Genomic DNA, 13,188 nt, shown 5'->3' on the forward strand with positions numbered 1-13,188 from the left:
AAAATTAGTAAATTCCAGTAAAATAATTACAGGGGAACCCCAAGCACTTTACTTACTGCTGGCTGGCCTTTGGCCACACTCTCCTCATATTCTGCTTCCCGTTGCTGCCAAAAGACAGAAATGGATTTGAAAGAAAAAACAGTCTCTATGTGAAGCGAAGTGAGAATGAGACAGAGAGAAGTGGCTTCTTTCAAAATACAATCCCCTGTGGCATCTGTCTCTGCCTGGCTGCTGAGAGTGACAGCAGGCTTGGAAACATCGCACGCAGGTCCTTGACTTGCACCAACTAGGTGTGACTGCAGCATACAGAAAACTTTGGGTGGGACAGCGTGCTAGGCACGCACTGTGTACTTGTAAAGATGTGTTACTTTATTTTATTTTTTTAAGAGAGAGGAGAGAGAGTCAGTTTGTAGTATGCAGTTACTTCTCATGTGTCTTGACAAGACAAGGGCTGGGTTTCAAACCAGCGACCTCAGCGTTCCAGGTTGACACTCTATCTACTACACCACCACAGGTCAGGCAGTATTTGTTACCAGACCTAGAGTCCTTACCATCTCCCTCTCCTCCTCGAGAATAAGAGGCTCCCTTGTTCTCTCCCAAAGTCTCAGAGATTTGTCATGGGATGATGACACGACATAGTCTCCACTGGGGCTTACTGCCAAGCACCAGATTTCCTGGTGGTGCCCCTGGAGAGAGAGGAAAGAAACCCAAACCCTGAGTAAGAGTGTTACTCATACACTGCCCCTGCTTACATGAGAGGATACCAACACTTAATCTTTGAAGTAGTTCTCCAGCACGGAGCACACAAAGTGGGCAGAAGTTACCTCCAGCGTCTGTACGTGCTCAAACCTGTCTGCGTCCCACTGCTTAATCTTACAGTCCTTCCCAGAAGTGAAGAAGAGGTGAGTCTTGGGGACAAACTGCAGGTACATCACACTGAAAAGCGAGAAAAGTACTCAAACATCATCCTATTCTACATTATGTAAAAGTCTTATACACAGAAGTAGCTTTTGACTAGCTGGTTCTAGAATGCCCTATTTGTATTTTAGAATTTTAAACATATGGCCAAGAACACTAAATGACGGTCACATCTCCGGGGAGACAGCACAGGTGACTGAAAGGGAAGTCTTTGAAAAGACTGCACCCACCTGTCATCATGTGCAAAGAGAGACTTGTGGCAGTCCCCAAAGTCCAGACCCCAGATCTTCACGTTCCTGTCGGCAGAGCCAGTTGCTATCAGGGCTCCATCCTATGAGGAACAGGTAACACGTCACTTTCCTGGATTATACAAAACCCTAAAATTAGACAAAGAAAAGCTAACCAGGACATTTAACCCATTTCTGTTCAAAACATTAAAATCAGTGCCCAAAAAGTAAATGCGTTTCTCTACCAAGAGCACCTACTTCTTTGCTTTTATCTACAGATCTACTTGAAAGCTTATTAAGTGAAACCAAGACGTGTAGGGCTGCAATGTTTCTGCACAGATCCAGGCCAGGGCTATGCCCTGATGGAAGTTATTTACTTTGTTAATTAGGAAAAGAATCTCCAATCTGTCATAGGATTTGGAGGGAGAGGAGAGGAAGAGGGAAAAAGGGCAGAGCGAGGCTGGGAAAGAATCTACCAGAATGTTGGCTCTAGCCTCTTATCTGATGTTCCCTATCACTACTTCTCTTCTCATCCCTGTTTCAATGTCTAGTTCAAGTGCTTGTGAATACAAGAAAATTGGAAATACTTTTAACAACTTGTTCTGTGAATGCACTGACCACACACAGACAGAACACAGGGCCAGTGTCTTTTGTACACACTAGACGTCGTTTCTGAGTATATACTGCCCTCATCATAACCAGACACGGCAGAGATGTGATTCTGGTTAAGACACTAAAAGATACATTGTGCAAAATAGAGTAGATATCCAAATACAAAGCTTAGGTCCACCTTCCTCACCCCCCATCAAAGCAAAAGAGGGTTACCTTTTTAAAGTTGTTTATGTTTTAGGGTGCTCTATTTTATAGCATTTTAGACAAAATACTGTTTGAGGAATCTATAACAGGAAGCTAGTTATGAGGATTTATTCAGATATTTTGAAAATATTCTGAAAGCATTAAAGCAACATATACATGAAAAGTAGGATGGTAATGTATTATTTTGATTTTGAGGGAGAAAGATGTACAATAGAATTAAAAAATACTCTAAAATGAAGACACAAAGTCAAGAACTAAAAAAAAAATGCTTCTATGTGGAATCTAATGACCAAAATGAACTAACAAGCAAAACAGAGACAGACTCACAGACAGAGCAGGCTGACAGCTGTTGGGGGGAGGGGTGAAAGAGATGGAGGGGTTGAGCAAAAAAAGAATAATCTTGTGGACATGGACAGTAGTGTGGTGACTGCCAGGGGAGAGGTGTTGGGAAAAGGAGGAGGGCATGGGGGATAAATGGGGCGATGTGACGTGGGGGGATGGTGGACACACAATACAGTGTACTAGCACATCAGTACACAGAAGATGTGTTGTGGAACTGTGCACCTGAAACCTCTATAATTCTCTTAACCAGTCATACCAATAATTTAATAAAAAGGAAAACAAAAAAATGAAAATCCTTTAGAAAAATAACTTGTTACTGAGTTACTATTTAAATTTTACTTACGTAAGAGATGTCCATGCATATAACAGGCAGTTTGTGTCCATACAGTGAGAGAAAAAACTATACATTAAACAAAAGAATATAAATAACCCGTGTTTGTCTATAAAATGCAGGCACAATTTATCACATATGAATCTAAACCCTAAGTTAAAGGACAATGCTGACACTGTTCTGTGTGGGTTTGTCTTTATTTTCAAAGACGACAAAGCACTGAGGACAGCGGTGTTCACGCCCGGCACACAGACCCTGCCCGCCCTGGCCAAGGACCCGGCAGCAGAGCAGAGTTAGGGACACTGCAGGGCCCATGCCTTGGCCCCGACACAGCAGAGACGGTCTCTGATCTCGCAGCTGAAAGGCCCCCAACCACTGACTTTCCACTACTCTCAGGTCCAATCCAGTCCCATCAACCCTTTGGGGGGTGTGGCCTAGTAATCTATATTTTTAAAGCAACCCAATGTCCCTGGTGTATAGCCAAATGTGGAATCGTGACACCTAGCGATGCTCTTAAAACTACTGGCTACAACAGACTTTTCCATCTACAGGTTCTCTGAACATATGATATATAACTTGCTCTAATCAAAAGTTATAAACAAGGCGGCCCTGGCCGGTTGGCTCAGTGGTAGAGCGTCGGCCTGGCGTGTAGAGGTCTCAGGTTCGATTCCCGGCCAGGGCACACAGGAGAAGTGCCCATCTGCTTCTCCAACCCTCCCCCTCTCCTTCCTCTCGGTCTCTCTCTTCCCCTCCCACAGCCAAGGCTCCACTGGAGCAAAGATGGCCCAGGCGCTGGGGATGGCTCCTTGGCCTCTGCCCCAGGCGCTAGAGTAGCTCTGGTCGTGGCAGAGCGATGCCCCTGAGGGGCAGAGCATTGCCCCCTGGTGGGCGTGCCGGGTGGATCCCGGTTGGGCGCATGCGGGAGTCTGTCTGTCTCTCCCCGTTTCTAGCTTCAGAAAAATACAAAAAAAACCCCAAACTTATAAACAAGGCTGACCTGTGGTGGCACAGTGGACAGAGTGCTGACCTGGAATGCTGAGGTTGCTGGTTCCAAACCCCGGGCTTGCCTGGTCAAGGCATACTCAAGCAACAAATTGATTCTTCCCTCTCCCCACCCCTCTCCTCTTTCTGAAATTAATAAAATCTTAAAAAAAGTTATAAATCTGAGGATTCTGCTAAAACTCCAGCTTTCCTAGAGCACCTACAAAGTTTTGATTCACATACAACTTTTTAGAAATGCACTCCTGCCAGGCAGGCAGGGCCCAGCCCAGGGTCAGTCGGAAAGGAAGAAAAGTTTCCCAGGCACAACCATCATACCTTTAAGGTGTCGACATAGAAAATTTTCACTGTGCAGTCCAGCAAAGACACAGCCACCAGCTTCTGATCGGGAGAGTACCTGACACAAAGAACGTCCTCCTCCAGCTGCAGGGCTCGGGTCTGCGTCACGGACAGTCTGCACCACAGAGCACCCAGGACATGTGAGTGTCTGCAGGGCCGACAGACCCCAGACACTCTGAAGCTCAGCAGTCTGCACAGGGGCTCCTGTTTTCACCCCAGGAAACAGACACAAATAAAAAACATCTACTCGCCTCTTCTGGGGACTATTTTCATCTTTCACCAACTCAAAATCCCAGAACTTGACAGCTTTATCTGCACCGCCAGTCACAAAACCACGCTGAAAACCAAACGGCATTTCACTTAAAAGTACTTATTACAGAAACTTGGTTAAGACACACAAAGATAGTATAAAAGACCATTTGCATTTCCTGGCAGGGGGTAAAATGAAAGAAGACATGGACTCTCTGACCCTCTCATTCTCTCTTGGGGCCACTGCTCAGACCCCATTTGAGAACTCCTAGGGGACACTGATGCAGACAGATGACAAGTGGGAAGTTTTACTCACACTTTTGTTCAGCGTCAGGAAGAAAGACTCAGTGAACACAGGGGCGGGGGAGGTTTGCTCCACCTAAGAAGGCAGCAGTCTAACAATTTGCTAAGTAGTAAAGTAGTCTGACAAATACAGAGACTGGATAATCTAAGTTTGTTCAACTATTTACCTCAGAAGAGTATAAACTTTTCCCTACTTAAAATATGTTCAAAACTGTTTTCTAACATCAAGAAAATTAGTCTCGCCTGACCAGGTGGTGGCGCAGTGGATAGAGGGTCAGACTGGGATGCAGAGGACCCAGGTTCGAGACCCTGAGGTTGCCAGCTTGAGCGCGGGCTCATCTGGTTTGAGCAAAAGCCCACCAGCTTGAACCCAAGGTCTCTGGCTCCAACAAGGGGTTACTTGGTCTGCTAAAGGCCCGTGGTCAAGGCACATATGGGAAAGCAATCAATGAACAACTAAGGTGTCACAACGCACAACAAAAAACTAATGATTGATGCTTCTCATCTCTCTCCGTTCCTGTCTGTCTGTCCCTGTCTATCCCTCTCTCTGACTCACTGGCTCTGTAAAAAATAAATAAATAAAATTTAACAAAAAAAAAAGAAAATTAGTCTCATCACATTGTGGTGTTAGTGTAAAGCAGGGGTCTCAAACTCAACTCAGCATGTGGGCCGCAGAGCAAGATCACAGGCGTTTGGCGGGCCGCACTAGGTCTACAAAAGGCAACTGTTACGTAATACTTTTCTCACTGCAGTTGAAAACAAAAAAAAAATCAGTACAACAAGCACAATCGTACATGCAGTTTACTCAGTGTCACAAAACGACCAGAAACTGTAGTTCGCATCACAACTGCTGTTAACTAAGCTAATATCTAGCTAGGATGCTAGAGAAATGAAAAATACAAGTAGGCCCCAGGTTTACTTAATTTTATCCAAAATATTTTGAACTTCGTGGATTAGTCTGCGGGCTGCACAAAATTGTTCAGCGGGCCGCGAGTTTGAGACCCCTGGTGTAAAGTGTCTAGAAGAGCGATTTTCAACCGATGTGCTGTGGAATTTTAGTCATCAGTTTGTGTGCCGTGAGATGAAAGAGGCTGAAGCCACTGAGCTAGAACACAGGGGCGGAAACTAAACCTCAGGCGCCTGGTCTGCCATTCGGAGATTTGTTTATACACAGGAAACAACTGGACACTGATCCTCACTGCGGCTGTAGGGATAAAGACTACCTGGTTTACAAAGTCACTGCAAAAGGAACAATAAGGCCTTGGCTGGTGGCTCAGGGGATAGAGCATCTCTCTGACGTGCAGAAGTCCCAGGTTCTGTTCCATTTCTGGTCAAGGCACAGAGGAAAAGTGACCATCAGTTTTTCCTCCTCCCTTCTCTCTCTCTTTTTCTCTCTCCCTATTCCACAGTCATGGCTCAACTGATTCAAGTGCACTGGCCCTGGCACTGAGGGTGGCTCTGTTGAGCCTCAGCCTCAGCCTCAGGTGCAAAAAACAGGTTGGTTCGAGCACAGGCCCCAGATGGGCAGAGCATCGGCCCTAGACAGGGGTCACTGGGTGGATTCTGGTCAGGGTACATGCAGGAGTCTGTCTCTCTACCTCCCCTCCTCTCACTTAAAAACAAACAAAAATAACCCCCACAAACAAAAAACAATAAAAGATGTAATGGATGTGAAAATCTTATAAAAGAGAGACCACTGTACAAATGGTAAGATGATATTACTATTTAAATTTTAAATGCTGTTCTGTTCTGACCCCAATGGCATTACCCACTCTAAATTCCAGAGCTCATTTTTCCCCCCAAATCACGTCCACTTCAATGAATGAAGGTTTGTCACCATTGACAATATTCAAATGTACAGATCACAATCTCAAGGGATTTTCACATAAAAATCTCAAAATGTCCTGAGCCACTGCACTGTCACTGGAGGGAGTGGACAGTCTCCAGTGACTCGTCTGAAGGGCAGCACACTGTGAATGACACATTCTCTAAAATCACTAGACATACAGAGTCACAGGTGAGTGGACTAAAGGGGAGCCAAGAGTCCAATCTGTCCTCGGCACTGTGCGGCCCAAGGACATAGTTCCTTTTAAGGAGTGTCACCAACCACTGGCAGAAATCAGGAAGGTAAGGAGTCGGTCATGTAGCTGACAATCAGAAGCAGCTGAACAAGGACTCATCTCACAATGAGAGCTGGTCACATTATGTAGCACGTGATACAATCTCATATAAAAAATCTGAAGATTAGACAAAATGCAGCTTTCTGTAAAGAGGCCGATCTGAGATAAAACTGTGAGGCAGCAGTAACACCGACAGAAGACATGGGAGATGCAGCCAGAGCCCAGAGTCCTGGAGTCTATACCTAAAATCTGGCTTAGTTACCTGATCTGGAGAGAGGGACACGGACCACACAGCTCCGTCGTGAGCATCCACCATCTCCAGCAGCGTTCCCGAGGCCAAGTCACACAGCTGCAGCTTCCCCGTCTGCGGAGACACAGAGTGAGCATGGCCCCAGGGGCCCCCCGTGCCCCCTGGTCGTGTCCACACACCTGAGAAATTCACAACCAGCAGCAGCCATGCGGCCAACTGCTCAGGAAACAGATTCCACAGTCCATGCTCTGAACTGCACATCTGAATGAACGCTGAGAACCCCCTCCTGATAAGCCAAGTGGACCCCGCCAAAGCTGCTATGCTGTCAACTATGGAATCGTACAGCCCTGGAGTACTGGACTCCGGGCATTTTCACTGGTTCCCCAACGTCAAAAGGGAATAGCATGCCCCCAGGAAAACAGGACAAACATAACAGCAAATGGCAAACCTAGAAAGCTCCCAAGGTCAATCGGTCCTTTAAGGGTACTCTCCTCCACGGTAATGAGCTTAACCAATCACTCTCCATCTAGATCTGGTTTCCTCCTCTACCATCACTGACCATGAGAAAGGGCAACTTGCCTCAGTGCTAGGGAGGGCCACGCAGCAGCTTAGAAAGCAATCGGCCACAATGCTGTTCAGAACTCAGTGCAGGCCACGGTCACGGTGCCGGCACAGAGCACACAGCGGATGGCCTACCTGTAAAAACCAACCTTTCTACAGCGTTGTGGGGATTAAACGAGATGGTGTATGTACATTAACTACACGGCTCAGAGGCTAGGCTAGGGATTGTATTTCGGTCTTCAACGCAATTTGCAAAATAGTCTCCCAACAGCAAATAGGAGATTAACAATTGTTGGGGAAGAATGAATAAAAAATGAGGAAAAAAAAAAAAAAGAGGAAAACGGCCCTGGCCAATTGGCTCAGTGGTAGAGCGTCGGCCTGGCGTGCAGGAGTCCCGGGTTTGATTCCTGGCCAGGGCACACAGGAGAAGCGCTCATCTGCTTCTCCACCCTTCTCCCTCTCCTTCCTCTCTGTCTCTCTCTTCCCCTCCCGCAGCCAAGGCTCCATTGGAGCAAAGTTGGCCCGGGCGCTGAAGATGGCTCTGTGGCCTCTGCCTCAGGCACTAGAATGGCCCTGGTTGCAAAAGAGCAAAGCCCCAGATGGGCAGATTATCACCCTCTGGTGGGCGTGCTGGGTGGATCCCGGTCGGGCACATGCGGGAGTCTGTCTGACTGCCTCCCTGTTCCCAACTTCAGAAAAATACAAAAAAAAAAAAAAAAAAAAAAGGAAAACTTTTAATTGAAATTTAATGCTCTTTTCCTGACAATAATACTAGGGCCTCTCTAGCTTATTTTACACTTGGTGTTGGGAAAAAGATAGCTAATGTAATATAGAGGTTTTCTAATAAAATAATTGTGCACATATAGGCATTGGTTTGCGGAGATAAAAATGACAAATACTTGTAAAGCACTTTTCAAAACATCCAACAGACCTTGCTCCATTTTAGTCTCCCTCCTATGCATCGCTGCTACTCTACCAGCTCTCATTAGCAACTTGCTATTAGCCAGTCTCTGTGCCAAGTGCTCTGTGTGCTGGAAGGTAGATTACTTGTATCATTTCACATGAGAAAACGAGGCTTACTGGGTTAGGTAACTTGCCCCAGGTTCACACAGCCAGTGAGTGGAAGAGCTAGGATTCAATCGTAGGCACAGTGGGTGTGAAAGCATGTCAAAAGCAAGTGTCACTGTCCCATTATACAGATTAGGAGACACACTAAGAGAAGTTATGTGACTTGCACCAAATGACCCATTTTGTGAGGAAGATTCTGCCTCCAAATCCATGCCTGCTCATTCCCACATGGTTAACTCCCTGACGGGCAACTGTGTGGGGATGGTTCAGCTCAGCTAACAAGTGCTTCTGTCTGCCTAGCGCTAAGTGGGGTCTCACTGTATTTCATCACTAGTCTTCTCAGAGCACAGCTACACATGTGCTCAGAGATGCACAAAAGGCTGATCACCAACATGCTGATGACAGGGATCTCAGGGTCATGACTTTATCTTCCTCATAATTGGACATAAGGTTTGATTTCTTAAAAACAAATAAAACAAACCCGATTTCTCAAACATCTTTAAGAATACTGAGTAGAAAAGATGCCAAAATCCAAGAAGTCTGTTTACCTTCGTTCCTATGACCACCTGCCTGTCACCAGGCACGAAGAACGAGCATAGCGCATAGTCACAGGACACGGTGCGGATACACTGCAGTGTAGACCTGGGGCAGAGGGAGTGACACAGACATGCTGAGAGAAGCTGCCTTAGAGGTCAATGTGTTTGGTTCACACCCAGCCACATACTGTGATCAGAAGGAGAGAGGACAAAGCCTGACTCTCTCCTGGCTGAGACCCAATTACAGTCAAGGGAGAAGATGCTGAATGACATCAAGCCTCGCTTTGCCTGCGGGGCTCCTGCTCCTGAGGAACAGGGATCACACAGCACAAGCAGGAGAGCACCCACTGGGTTCCTAAGACCCAACCTGCTGCCGCACGGACGGACATGAGGGGGCCCACAGGACTGCAGGTCAGTTAGCTTCTTAGTGCGTATCCCTGGAAGTTCATCCCATTGGACCATAAACATCCAGCCGCCCAACAAATATGTATCAAATGCCTACTTCATTCATCAAACATTTACTGAGCACCGAATCTCGAATCTCGTACAGCCCAACACTCTTTAGGAACGAGGCAAATAAATTAGAGCTCAGCTTACAGCAGGAGCTCTGGAGAAACAAGGCTGGGGGGGGGGGGGGGGGCAGTGCGATCATGGGGGAGGGAGCAGAAGGGCCACCTGACAAGAAGCTGGAGAAGACTGCAGTTGACTGAGGGAGTACAAAGCCAGGTCCCAGGCACACTCCTGTTGTGTTTGGGAATAATAAAAAGGCCAGTGTGGCTCTCGTGGAGCTGAAGGGGACAGCATAAGGGAGAAGGTCTGGAAGGACTTTGGCTTTTAGTTGGAGTGAGATGAAGCTATTGGAAGTGACATAACTTTCACCCTAAAGACTGCTGGCTACTGTGTTAAGAAGAGATACTACAGAAGACAGGACAGAAGCATGGGGCCGGTCAGGAAGCTATCACAACAATCCAGACGAGAGACAACATTCTGGGAGTCAGGTGCTGGCAGTGCAGGTGATGAGACGTGGCTGACTACCGCTGCACAAAGCTGTAGAAAGTGTCATCTCACAAACCTGTTCCAAATCTTAATGGAATCAGCTGCTGCAGAAAGAATAGCGATGTTGTCCGAGCTGAAGGACAGGGTCCGCACGTCGCTGCGATGACCCGCGAGGGTGACCCTGCTTGTCCTCACAGGCTGAGGAGCTGGTGTTGATGGACTCAATGAATACAGTTCCACCAGGTTGTTCTGCAGCAGGAAGACGGCCTTTAACTCACCTTGAGGCAAGTGAATCAGGTCAAAGGATCTGCATGAGAAAATATTCAAAGATCTTTCAGCTGCCAACTGAGTCCACAAAGTGAACTTTTTCTAGGACAAAGGCTTTGCAATGTCCTCAATGTGTATGAAGTTTGAACAAGTACAAAGAATGTTACACGTAAGAGTACTCTAAATATTGGAGAGTAGTCAAGTATAGGCTTTTAAAAGAAATCTGGGCTTAGATACTGTATGACAGGTTTGTTTTTGTGTTATCTTTTGTAAGTTCCTTTAAACCCTTTCAGAATAGATGTACATTTTTCTTTTCAATTGGCAGCAGGACAGAACAGTAAACCAACAGGTAAAAGACTATTATAAAATAAAACAAATATGAGATGATGAGTAGTGAGCCCACAGTGAGGGCAGTAGGAGCTGAGTATGACACAGGCATCTCATGATCGCTGTCTCCAAATATATAATTCGCAAAGACTGCTTACAAATAGCATGACAAAGCCAATATAACTTTGTAGCTTACTATTTCTATACTATTCCAGAAACTTCTCTCAGGCACTTCACATGCTACATTTTTACTCACTTGATTTTGGCAGAAGTCTTGATATTGATCACCCGTTGGATTTCATCCTGCAGAGTCATTTCAACCTTGACTTCAAGGTCTTCATCCTCCCCTTTGCCAGAATTTAATCTAGAGGGAAAAAAAGACTGCCATGCTATCACTTTTCTAGAAGCATTGCTATTATTTGAGTCAAGTTTTGGCTCTGAGACCAAGAACCTGTGTGATCTTGGGAGAGTTAACTTAACCAGACAGGATTACCACAAGAATTAAAAATGCAATGTATGTAGAAATGCTTTGTGAACCACAGTGTCAGAAATAAAGAGTGGGACAAAAGCAGGTTTCCCATTGTGACTACATGAAACAAAATTTATTCTTATATTATTATTTGTTAATTACTGTATTATTTTTCACACTCACAACAGTAAACCTATTTCTGCCCCATCCTGAATAAAGTGTCACTCCATTTAGGGGTACTCTCAAAAAGTGGATTCTGAATGCAACAGCCCATACCATTTTCTGGGACAAGTCCTTGTCATTTGAACTATTCTATTGAAATGTATCTATCTGGTAAATTTTTCTAACTTCAAGAATTTTCAGAAAACCCATGAATTTGCCCTTATTAATCCAATCATGTCAAATGAATGAGAGATCTCAAAAGAGTTGCCTAGGCAGATAACTTCTTATTTCTTTGAAACTTGATGAGTTTCAACCATTGAGAAGCCAATTTCTCTGGTTATAATGATCTATTTCAGGACTATGTCGTCTCCCAACATCAATCACATAATTGTCCAACCAGGCTTTCTTCTCACAGTTGCCAAAATTAGTTAGCATCATGCAACCCAGGTTCCTTCTGTGTGGGCTGCTGTCACTGACACACAGCTAGCCTCTGAGAAGTAAATCATTTAGAAACTCGTTTTAAAAATCTGCTTTCTTTCTAGTTCTGTGTGGCTCTGAGTTCAAGATTCAGGAATGCACTAGTTACAAAGCTGTACTGCACAGGAGAAATGTAAAATTCGCACTACTGCAAAATCTCCTCTAGCCTTTACTAGTAATTGGTAACAGTAAATGTTTCTTTAAGAACTCCTGTTTTTCTATAAGTACTATGTGGGCCCACCCAAGATACTTTCTTAGTAGTAAATATCACAGAAATACACCTGGCTTTCTTTCTAGCTTTCTTCATCTTCTTCTCCATTTTCTTCTGCATCTCCTCTTTGGAAAGAATACAGAACAGTTCCAGCACAGAATCATTTCCCTAGAAAGACAAGAGGCGGGGAGTCCAGGACAATGTGTAACTTAGCTTTTCTCAGAAAGAACTAAACCATGTTTCTTTTTCTTCCCTCAGTAGTTATATCTCCTTGGACAACTTAATCTCTCTGGGTTGACTGTCTCATCTTGTAAAGTGGGGGTGCCACCTCCCACTCACAGCCTTGCTCTGAAGACTAAGAGTTAGTGCTCTTAAACTGCACAGAAAAGCAAGCATTTAATAAATGGTTGCTAATAAGAATAATAGCAATTATTACTGTTGTGCTGATAGAAGCTAGGGGGTATATGTCCACCTAATACCATCACGATCTTTTAACACAACCCAAGAAAGTCTCATTTCTATACTGAATATGAAAGAACAGTCTCGGAAAGGAGTGGCATAGTCCTTGTTCCTTTCTGTAAGGGCAGAACTCACATGGCACGCCAGAATCCTGCCCGTCTTGTCAGCTGCGAGGTTCACGACCCTGTCCCTTCCTTCCCGCATGAGGGAGCCAACTTTTGTGCACGTGAGGATGCGCTACAGAGAAGCAAGAGAAGGTGAAGGTTAATGAGAATCTCTGAAGAGATGAGATTCCCAGAAATGCAGATGACAAAGACACTCCCCACAAGGATGACAAGAATTGAGAATTGAGTTGCAGTTTTCAGCTTTCCCACCCCTCAGCTCAATTAAAAATAAGAAACAGAAATGAATCACATCCTCGGGAGCTTCATCCCCCTTGAGGCTGCCACCCTCAGCTTCACGCGTGTCCTGCTTCCCAGTGGAGGACCCCTTGATCTTCTTGGGCTCTGGTTCTTCGAGGTCGTCAATCTGTTTTATCAAAATAAGAAACCTGAAATAATGTATGCCAGGAAGTGACGCTTCACCCTGAGGATGGAGAAGCCTGTCCTGACGGCACAAATGACTTCTGCTTAATGATCTCTCTGATCAGACCTCTTCAGTGGTGGGCTGTTTGTCAAAATGTATTAGAACCTGACTAAAACAGGTGCAAACAAAACACTGTTCACCACACTACCTCCAGTAACTTTCCCAAGTATAAAGAC

General features: G+C 45.3%; 1 protein-coding gene across 6 annotated transcripts in view; it reads right to left on the reverse strand.

The window, feature by feature from the left end:
* WDR3 (WD repeat domain 3) overlaps nt 1-13,188 on the reverse strand; it is a 32,767-nt gene that overhangs the window by 6,998 nt on the left and 12,581 nt on the right. For 4 of the 6 annotated variants that reach the window (XM_066268154.1, XM_066268157.1, XM_066268158.1 and 1 more), the window contains 13 exons: nt 12,842-12,955; nt 12,563-12,664; nt 12,039-12,136; nt 10,906-11,013; nt 10,132-10,362; nt 9,072-9,165; nt 6,907-7,008; nt 3,952-4,176; nt 2,647-2,703; nt 1,149-1,249; nt 825-936; nt 552-686; nt 57-104 (listed from right to left, as the gene is read on the reverse strand). In XM_066268154.1, coding sequence (XP_066124251.1) covers nt 57-104; nt 552-686; nt 825-936; nt 1,149-1,249; nt 2,647-2,703; nt 3,952-4,176; nt 6,907-7,008; nt 9,072-9,165; nt 10,132-10,362; nt 10,906-11,013; nt 12,039-12,136; nt 12,563-12,664; nt 12,842-12,955 — 1,527 coding nt within the window. Of the gene's footprint in view, nt 1-56; nt 105-551; nt 687-824; nt 937-1,148; nt 1,250-2,646; nt 2,704-3,951; nt 4,177-4,223; nt 4,310-6,906; nt 7,009-9,071; nt 9,166-10,131; nt 10,363-10,905; nt 11,014-12,038; nt 12,137-12,562; nt 12,665-12,841; nt 12,956-13,188 lie in introns of all 6 variants that reach the window. The other 2 variants (XM_066268159.1, XM_066268160.1) reach the window with 2 other exon arrangements.

The sequence above is a fragment of the Saccopteryx bilineata genome, chromosome 3, assembly GCF_036850765.1.
Source record: "Saccopteryx bilineata isolate mSacBil1 chromosome 3, mSacBil1_pri_phased_curated, whole genome shotgun sequence".
Classification (NCBI taxonomy): Eukaryota; Metazoa; Chordata; class Mammalia; order Chiroptera; family Emballonuridae; genus Saccopteryx; species Saccopteryx bilineata.